The 25,833-nt window shown below is 41.7% G+C and overlaps 2 protein-coding genes across 2 annotated transcripts in view; one reads left to right on the top strand and one right to left on the bottom strand.

The window, feature by feature from the left end:
• The window catches only part of CD96 (CD96 molecule), a 96,091-nt gene that overhangs the window by 32,248 nt on the left and 38,010 nt on the right, over positions 1-25,833 (top strand). Inside the window, 4 exon segments of the mRNA XM_068545543.1 lie at positions 1,919-2,126; positions 5,921-5,976; positions 16,788-16,878; positions 18,612-18,800. Coding sequence (XP_068401644.1) covers positions 1,919-2,126; positions 5,921-5,976; positions 16,788-16,878; positions 18,612-18,800 — 544 coding nt within the window.
• On the bottom strand, positions 11,515-12,117 carry ZBED2 (zinc finger BED-type containing 2). The gene is given in 3 exon segments (XM_068545542.1): positions 11,515-11,761; positions 11,763-12,081; positions 12,084-12,117. Coding segments are annotated over 3 exon segments (600 nt in total).

Genomic DNA, 25,833 nt, shown 5'->3' with positions numbered 1-25,833 from the left:
ATCTCCACCTTCAGCCTCTGACTGCCCTTCTTCCACGACAGAGTGACAGATGGAAATGTTCCAAATGGCGAATCATTTACTAAAAGATCAAGCATTTTGAACCCCTAGATTCTCACAAAAACAGTCCCTGTGCATAAAACTATAGCTGTAAAACGTAGCTTGTGCTGAAGAACCTGCAGGGGGAGCCTGCCTCCTTAATTACTGGCCTCCAGATCAGCAGACGCTGAGTGAAATGCCTTCCTCTTTCTTCTGCTGTCAGGGCTCCTTTTGGGGCCCCTGTCTCCGGAACATAAGTTCTCTCCCTTTAATTTTCTGTATCCTTCCTCGTTAGGAAGGCAGTGGCACAGACTCTTAAGTCCTACTTTATGTGGGTATAACGTTATGTTCTTTGCTTCAGGAGTAAGTCTGTGATTCTCTGCAGGCAGTACTACCTGTATATCTGTAGGTAAAGCTGATACCAATCCTCACCATGTTCACCTAAAAAATAGTCTTGCGTAAGAGTTTCTACTAAGTATATTCTGGAAATGCCTATATAAACTATCTAAGAAGTCTGCCTTCCCGTTTTCCACTTCTTGCTCTGCTCCCAGCTCATACTTGAATTCTCTCCCTCACCTGGCTTCCCTTTCTTCTACCCTGAATCTGTCTCGTTTTTTAAACTAGAGATTCCAAATCACAGACCTTTGTTTTCATTATTTCATGACTTCTTCCCCATCCAATGCATTCCTGTTCACCCTTCTCCTTTTCAGTTCCTTCCATTTTCCCCGACCCCTATGCATAATGATTCATCTGTTGTTTGGAGTTAGACCAGTGGTTCTCAGCCCCCGGTCCTCTGAGGACCTTTTAAAAAAAAGTGCCCTGGGATGAGACTGATCCCAGAACAACTCCATTAGAACCTCCGGAGAAGAAGCTTGTGCATCAGCATGTGTTCAAAGCAACTCAGTTGAAAATATTGAGCTATACTGAAGGAGGATAAGGACATAGCCCTTCCTCTCTGCTTATGCCCCTTAAGAGTCCCGCCCTCACTAGGCCCTTAGCACATTTACTGACCCTGCCCAACACTGTGACATCTCCGGGACCTTGTCCATGAGATTCAGGCTAAGGCAAGAATAATGAAGGCTTTTTTTCATAGACCCACAAAAAGGATATGGACTAGAGCAATCAAATACTCCAGTTAAACTCTGATCTCCAAATTCAGATTAACATTTACAGCCTATTCCTTATGTGTGCTTTTTGAAGGTCACAATCACAGAAATAAGAACAGAAGGACCGCAACTAGGCTGAGGTAAGGAGGTAAGAAGATACCAAGGACACAAAATTTAAGGAGGCGCTCACTCTCAGGTGCCCACCCTGCACTTACAAGATCCTGAGAGTGAGTGCTTCCTTAAATTTTGCATCCTAGGAGACTCTCTTTACCTCATTCTAGTCCTGGCTCCAAAGGGAGCTAAAATGAGACCTTTCCTAACGGAATGCTGGAATGCTGGGAAGCGAGGACGAGTGTAATCATCCAATTCAGTGAAGATTTAATAAGTAAAACTGATACAGCCTCCTGAGCACATCTTAGCAGTAAGATTTCAGAACTTGAAATGAGAATTATGATCTGACATTAGCTCCCAGGGCTGTACCCCACCCCCCAAATCCCACCCCCAATATGCAACTTATGGAAGGTCAGGAAAGGCAAGTTTTAGTCAGAAGAGCAGCAAGTTTCTATTTGTGTTAGGAGAGAGTGACACTAATTTATAACTGAAAGTTAAGTGTAATGATACTTTCTCTAGTAACATACTCAGTATCTCTTAATTTGAATTCTTCATTCATCATCCCTATTGTTACAAGATACAAGTGAATTACTGCATGTGGAACACCTAGTCCAGAGCTGGCACAACTGAGTGCTCAAAGCTGGTAACCATTTTTGACTCATCAGGAGGATAATGGAACTCAGGAAACACTTCTCACCCAATATCACCCCATCAGCAATTCCATGTTATTTAAAGACAGAGTCAAGCCAGGTACAGACTGCAGCCTCTACCTCTCTCCAGTCCAAATCCAGGGTGATGGCCGGAAGTTCTCTTGCCAGGTTGTAGTCAGGTCTGGCAAAATCTTCAGGCGCTCCACCACGGTCAGGGTTTTAGGTGAGAGTTTCTGTTCTCTGGACTCCCTGCCATCCTCCTGTCACTGTCTCCTGCTTTCTCTCCACTAAAGAGGAAGCACCCTGTTAGCGGGAGAGCAGCGGCACAAGGGTCACTATTCTGGAGTTCTGTTTGCCTTGACACTTGTCATTCGTGTTAGGGGTGGGGACGAGGGTAGGAAGCTAAAGAATGATGGTTCAGTTGCCATAGATCGGTCATTTTCCTGGTGCCCACTACCTTATGTGCAATTTTAATGTTTCCTGAGAATACTGGAAGTCTCTTTAATTATAACTAGGTCTAATTGCTTAGCTGTCTAATTGCCTTAGTTGCTTTCTGGAGCAGAGTGGAATAAGGCCAGTGTGAGAAAAGCAAGATGATAAACACAGCTCCAAAGAAACTCTGCAGGAGTCCTCGCGCCCCTACCAAGGCCAGCTGGGGTGAGAGACTGTCCAGCTTCTCCAGCAAAAGAACCTTCTGGGATGGCCTTCTGACCCTGCATTCGCAGGAGAGTGGAGCTTAGCTGAAATATCCACTGTGGCCTCAAACAAATTGCAGAGACTCTGCAGGGTGTGAATTTAAGGGAAATGTGAAAATTCTGTTTTGCTCAGTGATGCAAGGAAACATTCATAAACAGAAACCCTTGGCTTTGGATATTTTTCGTTTTTGTGACCAAGAACTGTGTTTTTTAAAACATCATTTTTGAATGAAGGCAAAGAGAAAAACAGTGATGCGGATGAGTAATTAATTGTTTTTGAAAATGAGGTAAACAAAGAGAAAATAATTCACAAAACCTAAGAGCATGGGCTGGTAGATTTTTTTCTCAGTTGTCCGAATGATAGGACAAGTGAAAAATCTTTGTTTTTACTTAGAATCTTATTGATTATTATTAAAGGTCACACAATTCAGTATTTTGAAGGAAATGCAAACCCTTTAGTTCATAAAGGTGGGAAGAGCTACAGCCAAAATGTATTTAGTTTGAAGTCGCTTGCTTATAGCTTCTCCTATATCTCTTTCTCCAGCTCTCACTCTCTTCCTCCTGCCCCCCCTCCCTTTCTCGTTCCTTCCCTCCCTCTTTCTCCATCTCTTCTCAGGGATGGGCTAGGAAATAATCAATTGCCCTTGATGATCAGGTTCCTTATGGAGCCTAGACGATGCCCTGTGATGAGTTGGAAAGGCTGTTCATCTCTTTTGTTGACATCACCATTCGCTCACTCATGGGGTATGACTGTCTTAGCACAAACATGAAGCTGACTCATCTGGCCTGACTATTGGCAAATCGATGGAGGCAGCCATCCGGGGTGTGAAAAAAAAATAATTCTGTGTTAGGCAAACTGTGTCCCATTTGACCAAGAGTTTTTGTACCGTAACTCCATCTAATTGCCTTGTCAACATGTAAACCATGTCCTGTAGCTCTTTGCTGCATTAAAATGCCTTCATCTTGGTCTGGAATGCTTTTTACTCTTTTACATCTCATCCTTATCACCCTGTCTCTACATCTCTCTGTCTCTATATTTCTGTTTTCTTCTTCTTTGAGCTCCTTTCAATGGATGCTTAAAAATACGAAACTCTGCCTATTTGTTCATAGAATTAGATTTTTCCTGCTTCTTGGTTTTCTCCTTTAGCAAATGGGCCAGCTGTGTTGTGTTTGGACAGTCTTTAATCTATTTGGGGGTGTCACCCGAGTGTATATCATAGTGATCCTGGCAGAGGTATACACATATCGTATTCAGGACCCACTCTGTGTGCCTGGGTGATTCCCCAAATAGAATAAACCAAAAACAAAAACATGAAAACCTTGAAATAAATACTCAAATATATCACTGAGCCATTCTGTAGGCCCTAAGTCCAGTTTATTTCTTCTTCCAGAACACCTTCATTCTCTGGAAGACCAGGGATCAGAAGCTTCCCCTCTGCTACGTCCTGCATCCCTCTCACTAGTCTCCTTTGACTTTCCTTTCCTTTGTGGGGAGTCACCTGCCATCACAAGTTTGCTCTCCTGCACTCCTAAGCTCTAAACGTAATTGTCCTGAGCCCCCAAAAGAATCTGTCTCTCTCAGTCACCTCTGCAACTTTTAGTAATTGTTCTTTCTTTCAGGTCCTTCACTCTACTGGCATTTGTTGCTAATAGGAAATCAGAAATAGGCCTCCTCCCATAACTATTTTAGGTTGTATCTTGGTTTGGGTTCCCCTGAAAGAAAACTTTGAGACAAGGATTTGAATTAAATTAATTTATTTGAGAGGTAGTCCTAGGAAACGTAGGAGTGGGAAAATATGTCAAGGAAGGGAAGGAAGATAATAAAATGTACGTGATCAAACCAGTTAGCACTATGGGCTTAGAGCTCATTCCCACTGGGAAACCCTGGGAGAATACACATCAGAGTTATCCCAAACAAAGGCGAGGAAGCTGGGGTATTATCCACCAACTCCCCACCTGTTGTCACCATTAACCCTCTGGGACTTCCAGTCTGCTCTACTTGTGGACTGAGTGTGTTTCCATAACCTCAGTAAATCTTCAGGAGAGGGTCATGTATATGCCCAGCAAGAGGCCTTCAGTAAGCAGAGGCTGAGTGGATGTAGCAGACACTGATGGCATCTGTGACAAGGGTCTTAATATTTTTTCCACTGGTTCATAAAGGGCTTTGTCTGCTATACTCAAGAACTTACTTGAGGGATTTCCCTGATGGCTCAGTGTTTAAGAACCCGCCTGCCAATGCAGGGGACACGGGTTCGATCCCCGGTCTGGGAAGACCCCACATGCTGCGGAGCAACTAAGCCCATGCGCCACAACTGCTGAGCCTGTGCCCTAGAGCCCGTGAGCCACAGCTACTGAGCCCACATGCCACAACTGCTGAGCCCATGTGCCACAACTACTGAAGGCCGCGTGCCACAACTACTGAAGCCTGCGTGCCTAGAGCGCGTGCTCCGCAACAAGAGAAACCACCGCAATGAGAAGCCCGTGCACCGCAACGAGGAGTAGCCCCCGCTCGCGGCAACTGGAGAAAGCCAGCGCGCAGCAATGAAGACCCAACGCAGCCAAAAAAATAAATAAATAAATAAAAATAAATAAAAATTTAAAAAAAAAGAACTTACTTGAAGTCACTTCAGTTCAACATGATGTCCTCAATGTCTGTCTTATGCTGGGCACTGTTAAGTGCTAGAGATGGAGAGATGAATAAAGCATTCTGGCTCCAAGGCACTTACAATTTAGCGGGACAACAAAATCACTGAAATAGCCCCTGATCTTTTCTAGTACCAAACAACGAAATAAGAACCACGTGTTCTTCCTGCCCCTTCAGGGACCTGTAACTTGTGCTTTATTTCTAGGCCTTTGGACACATAGAACATTCCTCTCTTCCGTCTGCCCACTGCCTGCCCCTCCTCTCCCCCACATTCCTCCTTTCACCTGACTCACCCAGAAGCATCTTTCAGATATCAGATGCGGCCTCTTCCCAAAGCCCCCTCTTATTCCCCAAGGTTAGGTTAGAAGCTTCTCTTAAAAGCTTTCTTCAGATCCCACATGTCCTTAATAGCAGTACTTATATCAGTTCTATCAATTCTGATTTCTAGTTTATGTATCTGTATTTTCCATGAAAATGTAAATTTCTCGAAGATGATGAATATGATTTCTTCACCTTTGTTTCCTAGGCATCTAGTATACTGCTGGCACACAGTGGGAGTTTAATAAGTATCTGATGAGTTATGTATTTTTTACACACACACACACACACACACACACTAGTGACCAGGTAGGGTATCATTCAGGGCCACTAACTAACTGTGTTTTATTTGCCTTTAAGCTAAGCCAGAAATCCCCACGATTGTGGAAAATAATTCCATGGGTGTCTTCGGAGAGGTGAGTCACGTTAAAGCTTTTGAAAATCTACAGCATAATATGCCAAGGTGTGTCAGTTTGCATCGTTGCTCAGAATGTTTCTCAAAGGACCTTATTCCAATTAATTTCTGGTGGGAATGAAGGAAAGCTGAGTTGACTCTAGAACCCAAATGGGAATCCTTATTTTCTGACTTAGGGCTCCCAGAACATGTGATCTTGTGATCCTTAGTCCTTAAATTTCCTGGAAAAATTGTCTCAATTGTTTAAATTTCTGTTTAATAAATACTGAAGTAGATAGTGAAGGAAAAGTAGGGCAGAAAGCAGTGTGAATCCCGTTGTAAGAATGGGGGTTTTGCTCATCCTTTGACGTTTAATTTGTCCTAATTCATTTCCTATGCCAGCTTTCCTAGTGTTGTTATTTTTAAGTGACAAGAGGAAATATACCCTTCTGAACTCATTCAGAACCCTGGCTATTTCTTAGGCAGTACAAGGAAGGGCAGGAGAAAAAGGAAATTAGAATAGGGCCCTCGGACTTCAAATTCTTGTAGGTAGTTCCCAGCCTCTAGTCTCTGGGATCTGGGCTTATTTCCCAGCTCTTCCTCTTGCTGGCTGTGACCTTGAACTAATTACTTCACACCTTTGTAGTCAGTTTTCCCATCTATATGAAGGGGGTAAGGAGAGTATCAGCACGTTGTTGTTGTTTTTAGGAATTAAATGAAATAATGCATGAAAAATTCTTGGTATATTGTTTGGTATATATTAAGTGCTCAATAAGCATTTTGTTGTTATTACTACTAATGTGTGTTGACCAGCTGTCTTGTGGCATTATGACTTCATTGAAACTTTTCAAAATCCCAAGTAAAATACATATTCTCCTTAATTCTCAAACATTTCCTGTTACATGGGATGCGAGAAAATTATATTCCAGTTTCTTCTAGCCCCAAGAACATTAAATAACTTATGATTTCTTGTCATGTTTTCACTGAACATCAGTCATGTAATTTGACAGCTGCATACAAATCATAGCTCAGGCTCTGTGGTATGGTTTTAGATGAGTGTATTATCCAAGTCTTTTGATTTTATGAATTAGTCTCTTAGATTAATTGTTATTATAGTCCCAAGTACATAGGAAAGGTTTCCATTTTTGTGTTCTGCCACAATTAATTTTCAAGTTTATTAGTGGACTGCATTTCAGTAGTTTAAGTAAAATAAATAATCGAATGATATAATGTTTGGTAGGTGTTTTGTTTCTTACCAGGATTTTTTTTGTAGGTTCTTGGGCCAATGTTTATAGGTAACATGGACTCAATCCAGATATAGAACCACAAAGTTGGATCCCAGAATTCCAGTTTAAAAAGAAAAAGACTTTGTCTTATGTGTCATCAGATTTTCTCTTCTGTACCCGTGCTTCCCTGGGCACTGACTAGAAAAACCAGAGAACTTTCCTTCCTGGGGAATTAGTTGGAATTAGTTGTTGTGGAATCACCACCTCCACATAACCAGCTACAGGGCACAGCTTGTCTTTGGATCTTTTCAGACCTTGCCAAACATTGGTAATTCCTCACTCTGATATTTTTATAATCCCAATTATATTTTTAATAACTTATTAACTCTTCAAAGCCCTTTCACATGCTTTTATCATGTGATGCTCCCAGTAAGCCTCTGAAATAGGTAGAACATCTGTTATTTCACAGATGAGAAATTGGGGCCTGGAGAGTCTAAACCACTGGCTGAGCCACTAATGAAGGGCAGAGGTGGGATGAGAATTTAGCATGCCCGTACCCAGGCAGGATGGCATAACGGAAGGCGATCATGCTTCAGGGGCAAATAGAACTAAGGTCAAATCCTAATTCAACCACTTACTAGCAACATAGCCTCATCTAGTAGTTAAGCTCTATGAGTCCCAACTAACTCATCTCCAAAACTGGGATCATAATAAATATTACACAGGGTTCTTAGGTGCATTAGATTTTTGCACAGTAATGGAGTATGTAGCACAGAGTGGATGTCTCAGAAATGTTTCTTCCCTTCCCACTATTTATCACTCACTCACGCTCTTTCACTTATTCCTTCCTCTGCATGAATATTCATAAATCTGCTATGTGATTGATTCTCAGAGACAGCGGGGGTTAATGAAAAAACACAACAAGATAGGTTGTGGAATCTGATAAACCTGGGTCTGAATTCTCCTCCTTCACTATTAACTCTGGGCCTTGGACCAGATTAGATTAGATTAGATTAGATTCCTCATCAATGAACAGGGACAATGATCCCAACCTCACAGTGGTGACATAAGGACCAAATGAGAGACCTGTATGCAAAGTATCTACTATCTGGCAACCATTAGTGCTCAGTAATGGTAATTTCCTACCCTCCTCCCTTCATCTCTTAAAAATTAACCAAGTCAACATGCATGTATTGATGCTTACTAGGTGCTACATGTTCACTGCACCAGCAGCCCTAAGTGTTAGAACAGTAGGGGTTTGGTCAGCTGTGAACTGTGTCTTCCAGTGGTACTGGTTAAAATTACAAAGCTTATGGTTAATGTAGCTTTCCTGTAGAATAGAAAAGCCCCCAAATTATTCTATCAATGATGCCTTTCAGGCTTAGACATGCTAGGGATGTCCACGGAGAGTGTCACCCCTATGGATGTCGTGTTCTTGCGTGTTTCCAAGGGCTCGGCTTTGTCAGGGCTCCAGCATGGCACACAGCCTCACCTCCACAGCGCCATGGAAAGAAAGAGTCTTTAACATAAACTTCAGCGCCCCCCATGTAGCAGCTTTTTGCTCTAGAGCAAAAGATGCTGGGCCGAAGAGTCCCTCGGCTGCAGCCCCTGGCCCTTTATACCTTACTCTGATGATGCAGCAAAAGAAAGCACAGGAGAGATACACGAAAACTCTAGTTTACTCAACAGGGCAGTCTTTCCATGAGCCACATGTATCTCTTTTTCCTGCCTGTGCTTTTACTCAATCATCTCCATGGGTCCTGTCCTTGTCACTCTCTATTATGTTTTACAAAATTTAGGAAAAAAAGTAAAAAAACAAACAAAAAACAAAGCTACCTCTTGTGAAACGTAGGAAACAAAAGCAGGTGGGATTAAAATGCCTAAAGACACTGTAATCTAAAAGCAAAACATCAGAGTTTAGCAGGAAAACTCCAGTAGCTATTTACAGAATTTGATTGTTTCTGTTTATTTAATTTTGGTTTTGCAAAGCCTGAGTTTTTGTGGATTCCCTGACCTTCTTAAGCTCCATTTCCTGTGTGTGTGTGCGTGTGTGTGTTGTGTGTGTGTGTTTAAGATTAGATATCGCAGCCTTTTTTTCCCCTCATAGCATCTTTTGTGGCACATTATTTAAGACTCTGAGTCCAAATCTCCAGCCGTGTGACTCCCAGCCGCCATCATCATTTGCAGCAATGAGCCCCTGAGCCCCTGAGCTTTCACCACAGTTGGAGAGGGTCCTAAAAGGGGCACCACACCCCTGGGGGGAAACCATAAGGGAGGTGAAAGCTTTAATATCAGGCAGGTTTCTAGAAAAAAGGGGATTACAGGACTGCAATGCAGCCTGGGTTTTTCACAAGCCTGGTATTTGGACTTGTGTCTTTTCACAAACAGCTCACAGGGAAGAGAGATCTGACTGTTAGAGCTGCTGACATGTCTAAGAACAGCAGTAAAAAGGAGCCACATAGGTGGGGACCGAACGAGGCAAGACACCATTATTATACCAGGATCTTGTCTGCTTTAGGGACATGGCTGTCTACAAGATGAAATGCTGGCTTTGTCTCCTCTTGTCTTCCCCTGCTCTCACCATGCCCCCTTCCCCACTCCCAACGCAGTTTTAAAAATAAATAAATAATAGGTTCTACAGGAATCATCCGAAACAAGTCAGCTCCAGCACAAAGGCCAGAGTAGTTTCTAGTTTGATTTTATTCTACTCCTGAGTTAATATTTTAAGCATATCCTCAGCAGCCCAGGGAATTTTCCTCTCCATATGGACTGCTGGATCCCTTTTCTCAAAGCATCTCTAAATATTTAAAGATGAACAGCTCTTAAAAACTCGGAGAGCAAGGCGTTGGCATGCAGTTAGTACCTTAAAAAGGAATATAATCTGAAACCTACTGCTCAAGTGAATGAGTGGTCTGTGTGTTATGCGGGGACAAAACAAAAGCTACTTAACTCATTAAAATCGACCTCAGAAGCTAAGAACGTGTTCTCTGTCCTTCACTCTCTCAGACAGTCAGGGTCTCCTACCTTTCCATGGTGAATTTTCTCTAGGGAACTGTCTCTCTTATCTTCACATTTCTTCTCTATCCCTGTTTCTTTTTCGGTTTTCTGCCTCTGTTCTTTATTTCTCCTAATATACCCCAATCTCTCCACCTTTTTCTTTTTCTTTTTCTTTTTGAGGTTCTTTCATCTCTTCCTCATATACTCCTCCTTTAACAGAGCTTAAAATGAAATCAAATTATGCTTTAATATATATCCTCTGTTCTTTTTTTTTTATGTCTTACTGAGTTTTGTTTTGTTTTGTTTTTATTATTATTTATTTATTTATTTATGGCTGTGTTGGGTCTTCGTTTCTGTGCGAGGGCTTTCTCTAATTGCGGCAAGTGGGAGCCACTCTTCATCGCGGTGCGCGGGCCTCTCACTATCGCTTCCTCTCCCGTTGTGGAGCACAGGCTCCAGACGCGCAGGCTCAGTAATTGTGGCTCACGGGCCTAGTTGCTCCGCGGCATGTGGGACCTTCCCAGACCAGGGCTCGAACCCGTGTCCCCTGCATTGGCAGGCAGATTCTCAACCACTGCGCCACCAGGGAAGCCCATATCCTCTATTCTTAATGTTTAATTCAAGTGAGTTGAAAAGTCTTTAATTTTCTCTGTGCTAATTATGCATTAGTTACTTATGTGTTAGATTGTGAGAAAGACAGGATTCAGACAGGCTATATTGATGAAACAGCTTTAATATAAGCATGGCAATAATGGGAGAAGGATATGCATCAGAAGTGTCTGGAGATCTCAGGCTCTGGTTTCTTTGTCCTTCCACTGCTGGGTCCCACAGAACAAGCTTTGTATCCAGTTCTCAAATCGACACCAGCATGTGTGCAAACACCTCTCTCCCAGGAAGCCTAATCTCTGTTCATGGTGGGGTCTCAAGAGTGAGCTGGTCACATAGGCATATTCCAGCCACCCAACCAGCCTCAACCATCAAAACCTTCAGTTCCACCAAAACCAAGTGCTAGGCATAAATCCCATTATTTTCACTCATCAGTGCTGACGGGCTGGTACATTCTGCCCCCAAATAACCCACAGACCCATGGTGGCAAACTGACATTTCTCTTTAGTTAGTATATTTTAAAGTTTTGGTGAATACACCTCTAAGGAACCTTATAGACAAGCATTTGGCCAATTCAGACCTGCTGAGATTAACCCATACTATGCTCTCTTTCTCTTAAAGACAAAATCCCACTAAGCCACTTCACTATATATTAGAGCTGGAACTAAAATGGCCTTGTCTGCTATGGGTCTAAAGTCAGTGTTTTCAGGATAGAATCCCCCAAGCCCCGTTTAAACAAAATGGAAGGGATGAACTACTGCGGGCTGGTCTTCCTCCCTCTGGCAGGCCTTCTTCTCAGCCATCACCTTCCGCCTCATCTCCAGGATGGCCCTTTCCACCTCATCCAGGGCTTGCTCTCTCCTTTCCATTGCCCTCTCCCTCCTAAGTACCTCCTTTTCTCTTTGGCTGGCCTGCTCCAGGATCCTGGCCCAGTTGCCCCCAGTGCCTGTGGGGAGCTGTGGCCCTTGAAGCCTGGCACTGCCCAGCCTGACCATAGCCACTCTTCTCCAGCTCCTCTCTGTGCATGCTTCTCAGATGCTTCCACAGGGCTGTGGTGCCCACGTTAACCCCAGGGCCACGGCCCACCTGCCCGCCACACAGGCGGCAGGTGGCGTATGGGTTGGGATGGTGTCCAGCACCGGCAGGGGCCAGGTGGAAATACTCCCAGGCCTCGGAAAACCAAGTCCCCCTGTTGTGGGGCATCAGGGTGGGCATGGCACCCGCAAAAGGGCCAACCAGTTCTCCCGTCTCACTGATCTCCTCCTCCTCCTTCACTTCTAAGTACCCTTTTGCTTTATCCTGGTTCCCTCCTCTTCCTCCTCTTCCCGCCTCATCCTGTCTCTTCTTTACAGCTTTCCTTTCCAAAAGTCTCTAAGGCTAAAAGTGTACCTGGGAAGGGACTGTGGTGACTCTTGGGGATTTGCAATAATGGTCAAAGGCTGGCCACACCTGGGTGGTGTGATGTTTCCTTCTTTCTGCTTCACTGGAGAGTAGGGGTGAGTCAGAGCCAAGCAAAATGGCCTCGGAGGCCCTCCTGTACATTCCCTCCATGACCTGGATACATACTGATCCCTCCTTGGCTGGCCCAGAAGACAAAACAAATTCGTGCAACAAATACAAAGCTCTTTAGTGATCTCAGTGTTCTCTACATCAACCAGCAACACAGGTGTTTTTGAATATTGAAAATTTTAGGTTTTTCTCTTGATTCTCCTCCTGGCTGCTTCCGCTGTTGCTGCGCTCCTGGAGATCGATCCAATGCCTTCTGGAAGCAGGAGGAGCAGCCTTGGGGTTCAGGCTGTTCAGGAGCCCCAGGGCTGGGGCCTCACTGGGTCTCCCTCAGCGTGGGTAGAAGCGAGCATAGACAGATGCTGATGTCTGGAGACTCGCGTTTCCTCAGAACGGATGCAACAGGCTGTCCGGAGGCTACAAAGTCTGCCAGGGTCTGGGAAATAAAGTCCTCAGTGTGAGGTTAGCTTGTCCCTAAGGAGGTCCCTCTGGGGCTGGGATTCTAGGAACTCCACACAGCAGACTTAGCTGTTCTCAGCGGGAGGAGCCGGCATGCCCGAAGGAGAGAGAGGTGGAGGGAACCTCCACAGACCTGGTCGCGCCTCGGTGTCCTGGGCAAGCAGCTCACCATGCTCCACCTTCCCAGGCACCATCGCCTGCAAAGCCAACAGCTGATGAGAACTTCCTGACAGCAGCTTACTCCAGATGTTTGGCTTCTTTTGAGATGTACCTCATTTTAAGAATAAATAAACCAAGGGAAAATTATAGTACATGTTAAAAACAGCCTGACCTCTCTCTCCTTTCTTGGGTCATTTCTTAAGTGATGGAGAGCCTGTTCGTCAAGCTTTGCAACCTTGAACAGTCAGGAAGCACCTCCCAGCCGCAAGTGGGTACTTATAGGCAAGCAAGGCTCTGGACTGGTCTCTGATGGCTCCGGTGCAGGGTGAGCACTCCTGCCGCCTTGGAAGGCTGTTAGCTGACTCCTATCCCTGGGAGGAGGGCACCTCCAGTTCCTGTTCCCTCCCACTTCCAGGGAAGCCTGGTTTCCAAGTGGGTGTGTCCCTGCCTATAGGGTTTTTCTGCAATAAATGCAAAACTTTTCTCCGCCCCGCTCCACCACTGAAGAAAGCTGTCCCTGGCAAATATCATGTAGTAAAACAGTAAGTCAAGCACCTGCAAGTTCTGTTTCCAGAAGACTAGATCATCTGGCCTGTCAAGCAAAGAAGGAGATTTAAGAGGGGGAATGGGTGACATATGGGCAGAGAAACCACATGCCTCAAGGATATCTGTGGTTTCAAATATTTTGTCCAATTGTCAGACCATGAGTCTCCATTTTTGGTTGGAAACTATTGGTGTTGTAAATACGGTCAGTAGAAAAGCCAGAGAACTTGCAGAAAGGGGAAGATTAAGTGAAAGGACTTCCCCCCCGATTTAGAGAAATATAGCAAATTTGGGGTTGCTTTTTATTATATTATGTAACTAGAATTGGAAAAGCTGAAATATGTTGGCTTCTACTCTCAGTTGGAATGAAATAAAGGGATAATCAACTTAAGCAAAAAATATGTATTTCAGATAGATAGATGATAGATAGATAGATAGATTTAGGAAGGAAAACCTACTAAGAGGAGACAGGCACATTTTAAAGAAGGTGTCCATGGGAGAAAAAAATTTTGAGTTATAGAAGAAAATATAGAAATGGTAGAGTAGAAAACATGTAGAGACTGAAAGTCAAATTTCAAGTGAAAAATAAATGTGTGGGGCATGGAGAGACCCCAAATAGAAATGAAGAGTTGGTAAACAAATAGGGAAACTTTTTTTTTTTCTTTTTTTAGGTTTTCTCTTTCTAGACTAAACAGCTATTTTCAAACTGAGTCTGTGAAAAGTCCTTTGGAAAAGGTTCTGTCCAAACTTAAGCAAACTGAATATGGGATAATTTACAAATGGTCAGTCACCATTTCAGTATTTCATCTGTGGAAATAAGGGAATGATCAGTCTTACAGCCAGATTTGGATTCATTTTTCCTGACTCATCAGTTTTATCCTGCTCCAACCTCTCCTTCCAGGACAACATCCCCACCTCACTCCCAAGCCCATGAACCGTTGCATCTGCCCATCTTTGTGAATTCCCCACTACTTTTCACCTGTTGGATCCAGGCCCAACTCTTGCCTGTCCACAGAATATAATTGTACCCTCTAAGTTATTCCCAGATTTCATCCTTCTCTGTACTCCCACAGAACTCTCCAAATACTTTTTGGCACTTACTGCAGAATTCTTTGTGCTACTGCTCACTTATTCCATAGGTACTTAGAATAATGTGCTGGAGAAACCAATAACTTGCTTGTTTCATGAATGCAACGGACACACTGAGTGAGTGAATGATTTTGACTTCTCAGCAGAGTAAGGGGTGTGTGTGTGCGCACGTGCACGCGCATGCGCGTGCGTGCTCATATGTCTGTGTACGTAAACTCTTGTTCATATTTACTTCGTTTTTTCCCCAAATTTAGTATGTTTTTCTTCTTAATTGTTTGGAAGTTCCCAAAGAAATACAGCTCTGCTTGCTCAGCAAAACCATATGTGCTTGACATTTCATTATATGTTCGACTTCAATTTGAACTAGTTTAGTCTGAAGCTCTTCAATTTTGGAGACTAAAGGAGTTTCGGGACAAGAACGATATCCCTAAACAAAATCTTGGAACACTGTCTGGAGCTGGTATAGAATATATGAAATCTGGATCATTCCATGAAATCTGAATTCAGAGAATCTACAAGAGTTAATCTTTTTGATATTTTTATTAAGTTGACAAGAAATTTCTTCAGTGAGCCAGTTACCTTTATGAAATAATGGAACCCCTACTTGTTCCTGATATGACCATATCCTCATCTTTTGATGGGTTGAATGAGAATGGAGAAAATGAATCATGAGAGGGGTTAAAGGTATGGGCATTAATACAAACCTTTACAACTTTTAAAAAACATTTTTTTCCTATAACTCTTACATGGACAACCTGGAGATAAATATCAATCTTTGGCACTTTACTGGATTAAATAAACTGAATACTCTTTCCTTTACTTAATAAGAATGTATTTCAGGGGACCTGGTTTTACTTTTAGGACAGAAAGAGACATAATTTCATGGAGCTGCATTCCTGTCACGTGCCTGCATCCCACTGGCAAGTGCTGAATGGGTAGGAAAGCTGGGGCTGCAATGTTTGCTACTACCATTTTGGATACAACAGATGACCTCCTCTGAAAGTCTCATGATTTCCTTGGGGTTTTTGCCATGATGTGATGTTCTGAGGGATGTTCAACTGCTCCTTAGTGGGATCTCACCAGAAAGATGGGACTTAGTATCCTGAGGTTTGGTTTCTCAGTTCTGCTCAAGACCAGACTCTTTGGGCATCACTATCCTGTGGGGAAATTGGCACACCAAGCATTAAATATAGTTAATTGTTCTTTACTAGTTAACTAGCATATTCATCAATATTCATGTTCATCAATGAAAAATATTTGAGAACTAAGAACTAGGGCTGGTCATATGTAAAACACACATATCTCTGGATGAGAAAACAAGTAACTAAAAATGGGATTATAATTTTGCAGCGTCTCAGATAAAATAATGAAGATCCGATAAGTCTTATCGGATATTTTCACCAGGCTCTTGAAAAGACTACCATCTTACAAAGAACAAACACAGTGTTGGAAATAAAACATAACTAACCCTCTTCTAAGCTCCCGGGTTTTGTAACATAAGCTACCTCTTCTTCTACTTCTTTCTTATTTCAATACAACGTGTTTTACCAGGAAATGTCTTGGACTGGGATTAAGGTAACTCTTCCAATTGTGCCATCAACTACATTCTACTCCGTTTAACCATTCTGTGATTCTGTGCCTTGATTTCCCCATCTGTCAAATGGCAATAATAAGGTGGGTCCTATCTAGCCTATAGGATTGTTTAGATGATAAAATAAAAAATTAATTAGGAAAACTCTTTACAAGTCAAAAGTGAGATGTTTATATTAAATGGTTCCTGTAATTGTTGCTACAAATAGTACTTTACATTATTTGGGAAACGAAAGCAACAAAAGTCTGGCTCTCTTTTAGCTTTCAGTCTAACAGAATATTCTTCTCTGGCCGCTGCCTGTTACAGCTTCTTCTTTCTATTCTTTGGTTTCCATTTATACAGTTTTATTCTGCCTGTGTAGGGATGTAATTTTCCTTTTCCAGAATCCAGACTTGCAACGTTAGTATAGTCCTAGATTCTTCTTAAATTGACCTTAAATTCTAACCATTAATTTATAACATCTCTATAGGAGATTGCCTGTTTATAGTTCACTCATTAAACCTCTTAAAGGTAAGCACTGCCTTGTTAAAAGTGGAGAAAATAATTTTGTGCCAATTTGCCTTGTTTGAGGATTGGTGGAGATGTAAGGGGTACCAATTCAGTTTCTTCTGAATTGGCAAATAATTCTTTCTGTATTCTGCCTTTAACCCCCTCCAGAGAATATTTACCTGCTCACTGTGGAATGTATTTCCCACAGCAAATCTCACATGGTTTATAGAGAGAAGCTTCCCTCAAGGTGAAAGAGAAGGTAAGGAAATCAGTCAATGGAAGCGGGTTTGGCAAAGAAAGAAAACCACGAACAACAGAAGTTGCCACTGCCCCAGTTGATCTTGGCATTTAAGAGCAATTCTCATTCCAAGAAAAACATCATCTTGCCTACTACCAAATGCCATTTTCTCGTACCTCATCTAGCTCCTCCAAGGGGTTGGGAGGTAACATTTCCCAGAATATAAGAAATATATTTGACTTGGTCAATTCATATATAAACACTAACATTGTATCTAACTGTTAGTAAATGCAAATCTTTTATATGAGTGCAAACAAGTTTAATTCAACATACGTGAATTAATCATTTCATTTAGTTCAGTGAACTTAGCATCACTACTTTAAACCAATAAACAAATAATTTCTACCTTTGCTTGCAAGGATCTGGGTGGGGTGGGGGTGAGGAGATTTGGAGGAAGTGTACATAAAGGACTTGGCTCCATGACAAGGAACATGTTTACCAAGAGGATTAAAAGTTCCTGGAGCAGGACACACATCAAGACAAGCTCAGGTGAGAACATACAAAGCCATGTTCTCATAGGTGGTAAACATGGCAGCCTCTGCCAGGACAATCCCAGCTGTCTCCTGCCTGGGACAGCAGCCCTTCTCCTTTCTCCTGAGTCATTTTTCCTCAGAGCTCAGTATATTTTCAGCAGTAACTGAGTCACATAGCTCTTGCTGCATTATGATCTTTAATTGATAAAATTTTAAGTTTACGTTGATGAATGATTGTATTGATCCACTTGATTCATTTTGAGACTATTAACTGGTTTTGTTATTAGATCACTTTAAAAACAATTCACCCACAATAATGACAGGATGCAATCCTGCAAATATCTTTTAAAGGTCATTATAGATATGTTCTGTTAAATAAGCTGTGATTTGATGTGCCCACTACCCTTCCAACCTTGAGGCCAGGAGGTATGGCCAGAATTTTACCAGCACACAACTGCATTTAGTTATTACTTCGGCAAGTGATAACTTCAGAACTGGCATTTAGAACCCTCAATGTCAAGAAGCTGTGAGAGAAAGTTCTGGCCTACAGGGCTGGAGAGTTTTACATTCATTTCCTTCTACCATGTATGCTATTTGGAGGTGGTACTAACAGTGGCAGTTAATATTTCTAAAGAAGACTTGCAGGACCCCAAATGACAGTGTTATAAGTCTACAGCTTAATTCAGGAAAAGGATATAATCTAGCAGCAATAGTCTTAAAGTAAGGTTATGCCTCCCATGTACACATTTACAGCACTCAAAGCGGGGAGCCCAAAATGGAGTCTCAGCTGAGGTGGTTTTATATTTTCCCGGTCACTTAAGCATATTCCTGCTACTACTGACACTCGACAGAAAAGTCCTCACAGGTTCTCGCCTAGGCAAGGGGCAAATCATCAATCTCACTGTTACCAATAAGCAATGCTGATGAGCTGGGAAAACTTGTCCCTAGACCCACTAGACCCATGGTTACAAATAAAGCAACACTTTTAATCAATATATTTCATACCTTGACCATGGATCGATGCCATGCAGGAGCTTGAACAAAAGAGGTCAGGTTAATTCCAGGCCTGCCGGACAAACGCTCACTGCAAAGAAGCTGTGGTTTGACCACTTTAGATTCTGTATCACCATGAACCACACTGCCTCTAGCCATGCCTTGGCATCATTGTATGGCTCATACGGAAAACGTTGGCGACTAACCTTGTTCTTATCTGCCTTGTAGAAATACACATTACTAATGAAAAGAGAAAAGACAAAGGAGGATTTTGGGAACTGAAGTCTGTTTTGACAAGTGTGTATGATAATAAACCAGCCCAATCAAACAACCTGACCATCTGGTGTATGGCTCTGTCTCCAGTCCCTGGAAACAAAGTGTGGAATAGCTCATCCGAAAAGATCACATTTTCCTTGGGTGAGTTGTCTATTTAATGAGATCAACAAGGGGTGGCCAAGCCTGCTGTAAGTTCAGAACATTTCTAACTGAAACAAATAAAATACTGATTATTTCCATGATACTTTAATCTCTGAAAACTCTCTCTACACAGCTCAAAATTATTAGATTTCAAAGTAGGGGACATTTTTTGACTAAAGGAACTCTACTGAAAGGAATTTCTTCAAATAAAAAATAGCTGATTCCTGTTTCTAAGAATTTCTGGTGAATACAGCAATTTTTTAATTCAAATTCCATTAATAATAACTAGCATTTTTGTTAATCTACAATATAATGAAAATTAACACTAATATATTGATGATTTAGGGTTTTAAAACCCTAAAATTACTTCAGAGTCTATAAAAACATTCATTTATGTATAGGATATATAATTCTAATACTTAGGAATGGATAAACCATGTATGAGATATAATGATTTTATTTTCTTTTTATTGAAGTATAGTTGATTTACAATGTTATGCCAACCTCTGCTGTTATAACAGTTTTAGTATCCCTAGATTTGAAGCACAAAATCTGACACGGAGGGTTTTTATGAATTGAAAATTGATATGTGGGATCGTTCTACTTATTACAACATTTAGATTAACCAGCATATTCATTACTCTGAACCAGATCAAACAATAAAGATTTACTACATAAAAGATGTGAACAAATACCTCAACAAATACAGTGACAACAGATTGTCTATAGAAAATAGAAGTGCATAATGACAACTGTCAAATATGCGTATGTAACAGTAAAGTAATACCTATAAAACTTAAACAGATTTGCAAGTAATTATTATGACTCTGCAGAACCATTAACATCTTTTACCACCTTCCTATTTTCAGAGATATTGTAGTCTATAACATACTTATAAAAACCAGAATAATTGATGAGGAAAAGAGTTTCCCTTTGTTTCAAGGCTACAGTCTGCATATTGGGTCCTTCCCAGCCCTGTTAGCAATGCTGTTAGTTGGTTCCTGCGAGCTTTGGATGGGGTATGTTGCTGTGTAAACCCATCACTGTTGTGCAGAAACAGGTGCCATTCAGACATGAGGACAGTGGCGTCATCCCTGCAAGCCTGCAACCGCGCCCGTTCACATCATTCTGTGAATTTTGAGTTCATCATTCAGAAATGGTCATGAAACATCCATACTCAACTTGGCCTAATTCCCTCAGAAATAAGTGCACCTCCTTTCCAGAAGACTGTACAAGGTTAGGGCTGCAGTCTTGGAACAGTGTAAAGGTAACTGGTTCTCACATAGATTTACCAGTAGCTTTGGTAGAATCTAAGGACATGAGCTAAAAAACAGTTAACCTCAAATTCCTAAGGAGAATCCTATTCCCATCGTAGACAGAGCCACTTTTGAAAAAACAATATTTTATGATGTTAAGACTGGTTCTTGTTTTTTTGTTATTGTCTCAAGACTTTATTTTTTAGAGCAGTTTTAGATTCACAGCAAAATTAAGAGGAAGGTACAGAGATTTCTCGTATACCCTCTCCCCACACATGCATCCTCTCCCTCATTATCGACATCACTCACCAGAATGGTGCATTTGTCACCACTGATGAAACTACATTGACACATAGCAATCACCCAAAGTCCTTAGTTTACTTTAGGGTTTCCTTTTGGTGTTGTACATTCTACAGATTTAGGCAAATGATGTACTCATCATTATGGTTAGGTTAGGTCATACAGCCCTAAAATTTCACTGTCCTAAAATTGACTTCTTTCACTTAGTAATATGCATTTAAGGTTCCTCCATGTCTTTTCATGGCTTGATAGATTTATTTTTTAGCACTGAATAATATTCCACTGAATGCATATACCACAGTTTATGTATCCATTCATCTACAGAAGGACATCTTCTTTGCTTCCAAGTTTTGACAATTAAAAATAAAGCTTCGGAGCCCGTGCTCCGCAACAAGAGAGGCCGCGACACTGAAAGGCCCGCGCACCGCAATGAAGAGTGGCCCCCCCACTTGCCACAACTAGAGAAAGCCCTCGCACAGAAACGAAGATCCAACACAGCTAAAAAAATAAAAAATAAATAAATAAATAAATAATTAATTAAAAAATAAAAAATAAAGCTTCTATAAACATTCATATGCAGGTTTTTGTGGGGCATGCATTTTCAGCTCCTTTGAGTAAATACCAAGGAGCACAGTTGCTAGATTGTGTGGTAAGAGTATGTTTAGATTTATAAGAAACCAACAAACTGTTTTCCAAAGTGGCTGTACCATTTTGAAATCCCATCAGCAATGAATGAGGATTCCTATTCCTCCACATCCTTGCCAGCATTTTGTACTGTCAATATTCTGGATTTCAGCCATTCTAATAGGTGTAGCAGTATTTCATTGTTGTTTCAACTTGTGTTCTCTGATGACATATGATGTGGAGCATGTTTTTATATGCTTATTTGCCAACTGTATATTTTCTTTGGTGAGATATCTGTCTCTGGCCCATTTTAATTTTTTTTAAACTTTTAAAAAAATTTATTTATTTTTGGCTGCGTTGGGTCTTCGTTGCTGTGCGCAGGCTTTCTCTAAGTTGCAGAGTGTGGGGGCTACTCTTCGTTGCAGCGTGCAGGCTTCTCATTGTGGTGGCTTCTCTTGTTGTGGAGCACGGGCTCTAGGTGTGCGGGCTTCAGTAATTGTGGCACACGGACTCGGTAACTCTGGCTCCTGGGCTCTAGAGCGCAGGCTCAGTAGTTGTGGCGCACAGGCTTAATTGCACTGTGGCATGTGGGATCTTCCTGGACCAGGGCTCGAACCCGTGTCTCCTGCATTGGCAGGCGGACTCTTAACCACTGCACCACCAGGGAAGTCCATCTGGCCCATTTTTAAATCAGGTTGTTTGTTTCCTTATTGTTAAGTTTTAAGAATTCTTTGTATATTTTGATAACAGTTCTTTGTCAGATATATCTTTTGCAAATATTTTCTTCCAGGCTTGCCTTCTCATTCTCTTGAACTGTGTTTGGTTTTAAGATCAGAAAGTAGTGAATATTTTTTAAGGTAAGAAGGAAGAGCACTGACTCTGATACTCAAAGCACACCATAATTTCAATTTTACAGGACAGCCCTGATCTAGTATAATTTTAGGCAACTTTAAATTGTCAAATGAGTCTTTATCCTTTACGATCAAATATTAAAGACAATAAATCTTAAACAGTTCAGTTTCCCAAAATTATAGCGTATATTCTGCTCATATTCTGACATTTATCTTTTGAATGATTTAGAAGATACAGTTGAGGCTCTGCAAAACAATATCATTGCCATGTCCTATTTTCCTATTTGTTATAAGTTCTTAAACATTTACTTCCAAACATGCTTTCTGCCTGCAGTAGTACTGCTGGAGGCTTTATAAACTCTGGAGTAAAGTTCTGATGCCTTGTGCAAGAGTCATTGCCTTGTGGGACAGATATTGACATGAAAATGCAGGAGAAAAATCTGTCTCTTAGTGCTAAAGTAGAGAAATTCTAAGACTATTACAGAACAAAAAGGAGATTTAGGGAGAGAAGGGGAAGAGATTTTGCTCTCTTTTTTTCCCAGAAAAGAGTAACAATGTTGGAAGGCTGCAAGGTAACAGCCCTCTGAGGTGCTCCTTTCCCTACCTACCCCGCTGTCCCTCGGGACATTCAAGTGCTCAGTGATTCTTATTCTAGAAAACTTAGAAAGGGGACGGGGTCAAGGTGAAGGTGGCTCGTCAGGCAGCTATTCGAGTACCAAGGCCTGAAGAATTGTCATGATTCAATAGTAACTTTAAAAAAGGCTCTTTCTAAAAATATTCTATCATGCCGACCTAGTCTGTCAGAATGTCTAATATTGTAGCGTGGAGGAGTCAATGTTTTGGCATATACAAAGAGTTGTTTTGTTTTTTAGGGGGTAGAGTGAATAGTTTGCTTTTTTTCAGTTCAAGAGTTGAGTGCAGGGGCTTCCTGGTGGCGCAGTGGTTGAGAATCCACCTGCCAATGCAGGGGACATGGGTTCGAGCCCTGGTCCTGGAAGATCCCACATGCCGCAGGGCAACTAAGCCCATGCGCCACAACTACTGAGCCTGCGCTCTGGAGCCCACGCACCTAGAGCCTGTGCTCTGCAACAAGAGAAGCCACCACAATGAGAAGCCTGTGCCCACAAAGAAGAGTAGCCCCCACTCGCCGCAACTAGAGAAAGCTCATGCGCAGCAACGAAGACCCAACGCAGCCAAAAATAAAATAAATAAAATAAATTTATAAAAAGAAAAAAAAGAGTTGAGTGCAGATACCTCCTGGAGTGGGTAATATTCTGCCTGTCTTGTTGATTAAATAGATTTCCAACTGTAACTGTCGAGATCAAGACCTTTGGGATACAAAGAGAGTTAAGGGTTGATGAGTGGTTCAGTGTGTGTGTGAGAGTGTGTATGTGTGTTTTGGGATGTGGAGAGAGGATTAAAAAGGGATAGTTTGATAGTGGGATGAGAGGACCACTGAATATTAAGGTGACGTATGCCAGAAAAATACTTCTGGTTTTATGATTTCCCTCATACCCATGACTGATCCTGGGAATACTGAGAGTATCAATAAAGGACTTTACTATACATACAGATCACCTAAAGTTCTTGTTAAAAAGCAGATTCTGATTCAGTAAGTTGAGGAGTTGGGAGGGGCAGGGCCTGAGATCCTGCATTTCTAACAAGATCCTAAGAGATGCTATGGACCACATTTTGAGAAGCAAGGACCTAGCAAACCGTGGGGTTCAGTTCATTGCTGGGTGGACCAGCTAATGGCTGATTAAGCTCTGAGGAAGCTCTAGAATTGACCCAGCTGCCCCTGTGGGACAGACACATGGCCACTGCTGCCCATGAAGGTGGTCCTGAGAGCCCTGCCAGGCCTGTGCAGAATGGACACACTTGTGAACGGATGGAGTACTCAGTAGCCCAGCCCCTTACAACATTATGGTAAATGTAATGGTCTGAAAACTGGCTGACGTGTTTCTGCTAAATTCTGCATTTGAGTTTTGGGAAATAATTTTTCCCTGTTAGGTTTTAGTCACTCCTTTTTTATACCCCCTTAGTTTTGTTTTGACCAAGACAGAGTTTCTACTTTATAGGCCAGTCTGAAACTAAAAGGACTCTTCATGACCTCAGTGAAGCTGTGCATCACTTTTGTCACAGAGCAAAGGATTCATCTCAAAATGCAAATCTTGCAGTAATAACATCCTAATGCACTCTGAGGTTGTGTGTACCAAGAACCCCTTAGTTTACAAAGATATTTGGTGATGAAACATGGCAAAATAATATCTTAAAATAGAAATATTCAACAAATGAAAACTAAATGCTTCTTTCCCGTTTTGGAAATCTAGGATTGAGCATAACCTATCAACAACTTCTGTTCTAGGAGTTGGCAAACATTTTCTGTTTTTAATCTGCCAGATAGTGAGTATTTTTATGCTTTGTGGACCATATGGTCTCTACCACAATTATTCAGCTCTGCCATTGTAGTACAAAAGCAGCCGTAGACAGTACATAAACAAATGGGCATGGCTGTGTTTCAATAAAACTTTACTTACAAACGTAGGCAGTGAGTGGGATTTCACCTAGCCATAGTCTGCCAACCTCTATTCTAATCAATCTGCAGAGAAAAACACCTAGGCATTATTTTTCCAGGCCCATTCCATCTCATTAAGGTTACTACTTTGGAAGATGATGCTTATGATGCACCAGCAGTCACATATGTACTTAAAGTTGATCTTTGTTCTTTGAATGTTAAGAAGAAATCTGTATACATTCAATTCATGCACTTGCATTTGCCAGGAACCGGAAATACAGTGAGAAAACAATTACTTCTCTTGAGAGGTATAGTGATGAAGTAATGAGGCCTTTTCTAGGGCAAACATTAAGAGCTATGAGTGCATCACGAAGATCCCTAGGATTCTTCAAGTCTGAGAGGTACATAGTAGGAAGTTTGGGATGGGAAAGTATTAGGAAACAGTAAGCACAAAGATCAAGAAGTCATGGAGAACATTGTGTTTGGTAAATTGGATTGAAATATTACCTGTTGGATTGAGGGTGTGTTATTTTTTAAATGTATTTATTTATTTTTGGCTGCGTTGGGTCTTTGTTGCTGTGTGCGGGCTTTCTCTAGTTGCAGTGAGCAGGGGGGCTACTCTTCATTGTGGTGCACAGACTTCTCATTGCAGTGGCTTCTCTTGTTGCAGAGCACGGGCTCTAGGCACACAGGCTTAAGTAGTTGTGGCATGCAGGCTCAGTAATTGTGGCTCACGGGCTCAGTAGTTGTGGCTCGTGGGCTCTAGAGCGCAGGCTCAGTAGTTGTGGCGCGTGGGCTTAGTTGCTCCACGACATGTGGGATCTTCCCGGCCCAGGGCTCGAACCCATGTCCCCTGCATTGGCAGGCGGATTCGTATCCACTGCGCCACCAGGGAAGTCCTGAGGGTGTGATTTTAAAGAGATGTAAAAGGTAATAGTCAGCATCAGGAAATGAAGATAGGAGTGTAATGCGGGATTAAATCGTGATCAGATTTGTGTGTCATGCTGAAGAGTTCAAACTTGTCCCAGATGGCATAAGGGGAAGAGAATAGTCATTCTGCTGACCTATTCACATACTCTCCATATAACTACCCCCCAACCTCCTCAGAGATTAATAGCAAGGGATCATTTATAATAGCAAGTCACAGCCAGCTGTGAGCACTACCTATAGCCAACAGCAATAACAAACTACCAGTGAGAATAAAACATAGAGGAATTAAGTTCACAAAAACAAATTCCTCCCAATGTGCTATGTGCTATCAAGTGACATAACTTAAATTGTATATACTTATTCCTTAAAGTAAAGAATAGAAACAATAGTATAATTTCTAATTAAATGTCCAAATAATTGATACAGCTCATCAGATGTGTGATACTGTACCCAATGCCATGATATCTAGAAAAATCACAAAATCCCTTAGCCTGGAAATCATTTAATTATATTTAATCCACATATTCCTAAAGTCAATAGGTCCTTCTTACATTTGT

The sequence above is a fragment of the Eschrichtius robustus genome, chromosome 6 (assembly GCF_028021215.1).
Source record: "Eschrichtius robustus isolate mEscRob2 chromosome 6, mEscRob2.pri, whole genome shotgun sequence".
Lineage (NCBI taxonomy): Eukaryota > Metazoa > Chordata > Mammalia > Artiodactyla > Eschrichtiidae > Eschrichtius > Eschrichtius robustus.
The sequence above is the reverse complement of the archived record's forward strand: the minus strand, read 5'-3'. Positions and strand labels throughout refer to the sequence as shown.